The 3941-nt window shown below is 36.6% G+C and overlaps 1 protein-coding gene across 1 annotated transcript; it reads left to right on the top strand.

Moving 5' to 3' along the window:
* Window positions 1–2433: 2433 nt before the first annotated feature.
* AK88_02793 (actin-1) lies at window positions 2434–3564 on the top strand (the record flags this gene model as incomplete). Its single annotated transcript, XM_012480416.1, has 1 exon — window positions 2434–3564. The coding sequence occupies one exon, from the start codon at window positions 2434–2436 to the stop codon at window positions 3562–3564; it is 1131 nt and encodes a 376-aa protein (XP_012335839.1).
* Between the last annotated feature and the right edge of the window lie 377 nt (window positions 3565–3941).

The following is a 3941-nucleotide window of genomic DNA, read 5'->3' as shown; positions in this document are numbered from 1 at the left end:
CTGCTGCGTGAATTTACAAAATGTTATATTTCCCCATTATGTACCTTGTTCGCACTGCAGTTGTACATATTAGTTACCTCGGCGAACAGCCATTTTTATTATTTTTTTTTTTTTAAACGTTTAGCCACGAACACAATGAAGACAGACAATTTTGTTAACATGTCTCGAGTGGGTAGCAACGTAACAACGGATTGGAGAAAAATGGAAAGTACATCGAAATATTATCGTAACTGCAGTTTTGCATTTTCCAAAATGTCCCATTCTGTATACACTTTGCAATTTTCGCTCTTACTAAATGGGCTTTACATTTTCGCTAGCCATTAAAAAAAAAAAAAAAAAAAAAATTCCGTTCAGGTAAATTCATGCAGAATGCTAAAATGGCTTTGTTGCTATCAGACGTATGGCCTTTTTTCACGTGGTTGATCGCAACACATGTTTAACTATTCTTTGCAACAAGTGTACTACTTGTAAGCTTTCATGTGACATTATGTTCTCATATTCACCTGAACGGTCAGGCGATTTTTCACTTTTTCACATGCTTATACGTGTATAATGTGGAAAAAAAAAAAAAAATCTAGCCTTTTAAAAGAGAACTTGGTTTGGTACGGGGAATAAAAAAAATATCAGCATAGAAAAAAAGTGCCACTTAATGTGTATCGTATAATTCGAAGAAATCGATGCATTTCTGGGAAGAAGAAATGTTTAAATTTACAAGGCAAAAGGTAGGCGCGAAGAAAGTAAATGCACAAAGCACAAACTATTTTTTCGCCATTCCTCTTTTGCTCTCTTGTAATTGTTCGTTCACCTGCCGCTTATTAATTTTTCCTTTTTGCGATAGAGCCGCTAACACTTGCTGCCCATAATCCGCTGCGTGTGCACCCTCTCCACTGAAGCACGAATTGCCACAATATGGAACCCCCTACAGTATATGAGCACGTTAAATATATATGCAAATGTGCTCTCATTTTACATACGCATTTATGCACAATACGCGGTTAGTGAAAAGGGTACAAAACTGTGAACGCAAAATTCGTTTCTTCTGGGAAAAAACGAAAACAAGGCATTTTTCACTATTGGAGGAAAAAGTTAAATATAACGTAAAAAAATGTGAACAAGTGTAAAAAAAAAAAACTGAACAAGCGTAAAAAAAAAAGCGTGAACAAATGTTAAAAAAAAAGCAAAAACCAAACCACAGAACGGCAAGGAATTGCAGTACACACCCCTGCGCCTTGAAAGGAACGCAAAAGAAACATTAATATATTCGCACGCGCTCGCCACGCGACGCAACGTATTACATGCGCTCAATTGTACACTTAATTACTACATGTGTAAATATATACCCTTAAATTGTACACTTAATTACACATGTAAATATATACTCTTAATTGTACACTTAAATATACTTACAAACAAGAAAAACAAATTTTAAAAAAAAACAAGCAAAACAAAATCCTCAGTTGCAGTTCATTTTAGCCAATTTCAGTTTTAACATCCTTAACTGTTGCTTCATGATTTTTACATCAAGCGTTTGCCACATTTTACGTCGCACGTGCGCCACATTTTTTCCCTCTGTTATTTAATTTTTCCTATCCCCTTTTTTTTTCGTTTTTGCTCTTTTTTTTCTTCCAAATGCGTGTAAAATTGAACATTTTTTTTTTTTTTCAATACGTATACATGTTAAACTCCTGAAGCAGAAATATGTATAAATTATTTTTTTTTTTTTTCTTGCTATAGTGAATTATCTGTTGTGTTTGCGCGCATAATTTTTATATGCAGTCCCCCGTACGCCAATACGAGTCAGTAAACCATCCATCCAACAAACCAACTAACCAGCCAGTTTTTTTTTTTTTTTTTTTTTTTTTTTTTTTTTTTTCCCCATTTTTTTTTTTTTTTTTTTTTTTTTTTTTTTTTTTCACCGAATGTTCATATTTTTTGCGAAATTGTTTTTTTTTTTGCCCCATGCTCAAGCGATAAAATATAAAACTATTTAATTTCCTTTTTTATTTTTATTTCATTTCTTTCCTTCCTTTTTTTATTTTTTTTTTTTGCTGATTGTTAACTTAAGCGAAATGCAATTTATGTGAAATGTAATTTCTGTAAAATTCAAATTAGCGCATAAAATTTATTCATTATATATCTTTTTATCACTCGTTATTAGAACGAATTTTTATATTGCGTCACCTTTTTTGTACGACAAAATATCAGTAAAGCTAAGTATACGTATACGCGCACGTACGTACACACACACACACACGCACGCACACACGGCAGCACGCATATTTGCCTGTACCCATTTATTCCCTTTATACGACAGATCACTGCTGGTACGCCCAGTTTTATCCTGAAAAAACAAAAAAAAAAAAAAAAACAGGGAAAAAAACCTCCTTTTTTGTTTTTTACGCCTTTCCCTTTTTCAAACCTCTTCTGAACAAAATGGGTGACGAGGAAGTTCAAGCTTTAGTTGTTGACAACGGTTCAGGTAATGTAAAGGCTGGGGTTGCAGGAGATGACGCACCCCGTTCAGTTTTCCCAAGTATAGTTGGTAGGCCAAAGAATCCAGGAATTATGGTAGGCATGGAAGAGAAGGATGCATTTGTTGGTGATGAAGCACAAACGAAAAGAGGTATTTTGACTTTAAAATATCCTATAGAACATGGGATAGTGACCAACTGGGATGATATGGAAAAGATATGGCACCACACTTTTTATAATGAACTGAGAGCTGCACCAGAAGAACACCCAGTGTTATTAACAGAGGCCCCCTTAAACCCAAAGGGAAATCGTGAAAGGATGACCCAAATTATGTTCGAGTCATTTAACGTACCAGCAATGTATGTAGCCATCCAAGCAGTGTTATCTTTGTATTCCTCTGGTAGAACAACAGGTATCGTCTTAGATAGTGGTGATGGAGTTTCCCACACGGTCCCCATTTATGAAGGATATGCATTGCCACATGCCATTATGAGATTGGATTTAGCAGGACGAGATTTAACTGAATACTTAATGAAGATTCTTCACGAGAGAGGATATGGATTTTCAACATCCGCTGAAAAGGAAATTGTGAGAGACATCAAAGAGAAGTTATGTTACATTGCCTTAAATTTCGATGAAGAAATGAAGACCTCCGAGCAGAGTAGTGACATAGAAAAGTCATATGAATTACCTGATGGAAATATTATCACTGTTGGAAATGAAAGGTTCAGATGTCCAGAGGCCCTTTTCCAGCCATCCTTCCTGGGAAAAGAAGCAGCAGGAATTCACACCACCACTTTTAACTCGATTAAAAAATGCGATGTTGATATTCGTAAAGATTTGTATGGAAATATTGTGTTGTCTGGTGGTACAACCATGTATGAGGGCATTGGGGAGAGGCTTACCAGGGACATCACCACCTTGGCTCCATCCACAATGAAGATTAAAGTGGTGGCCCCCCCTGAGAGGAAATACTCCGTGTGGATCGGAGGATCCATCCTGTCGTCGTTGTCCACCTTCCAGCAGATGTGGATCACCAAGGAGGAGTACGACGAGTCGGGCCCCAGCATCGTCCACAGAAAATGTTTCTGAGCGGCGTGGGCGTGTTGGAAGAAGAGCAGAAAAGGGAGCAACGTGGCCAACTGAGCGAAACGGGCCAAATGGGCCAAATGAAAGGAGAACGGTGAAGACGGCGCGCAGAGCAAAATTGAGCAAAGAGAGGAAGGCCACAACTACTCAGCAGGTCAAAACATACGTAAAGCAACGCGTACATTCACGTATACATCTATATGCGTAGGCAAACGCACTTGTGTGTATTTTATTTTATTTTTTTTTGGGTTTATGTGCCTTACGCGCACCACAGGAGTACCCCCTTGGTGCATGCTTCAACCCCCTTGATTAAAAAAAAAAAAAATAATAAAAATAATAAAAATAACAGAAAAAAAAAAAAAAAAAAAAAAAAAAAAAAA

The sequence above is a fragment of the Plasmodium fragile genome (genome assembly GCF_000956335.1).
Source record: "Plasmodium fragile strain nilgiri unplaced genomic scaffold supercont1.28, whole genome shotgun sequence".
NCBI classification, from domain to species: domain Eukaryota; phylum Apicomplexa; class Aconoidasida; order Haemosporida; family Plasmodiidae; genus Plasmodium; species Plasmodium fragile.
Note: the sequence above shows the minus strand (reverse complement) of the source record. Positions and strands in the feature narration are given on the sequence as shown.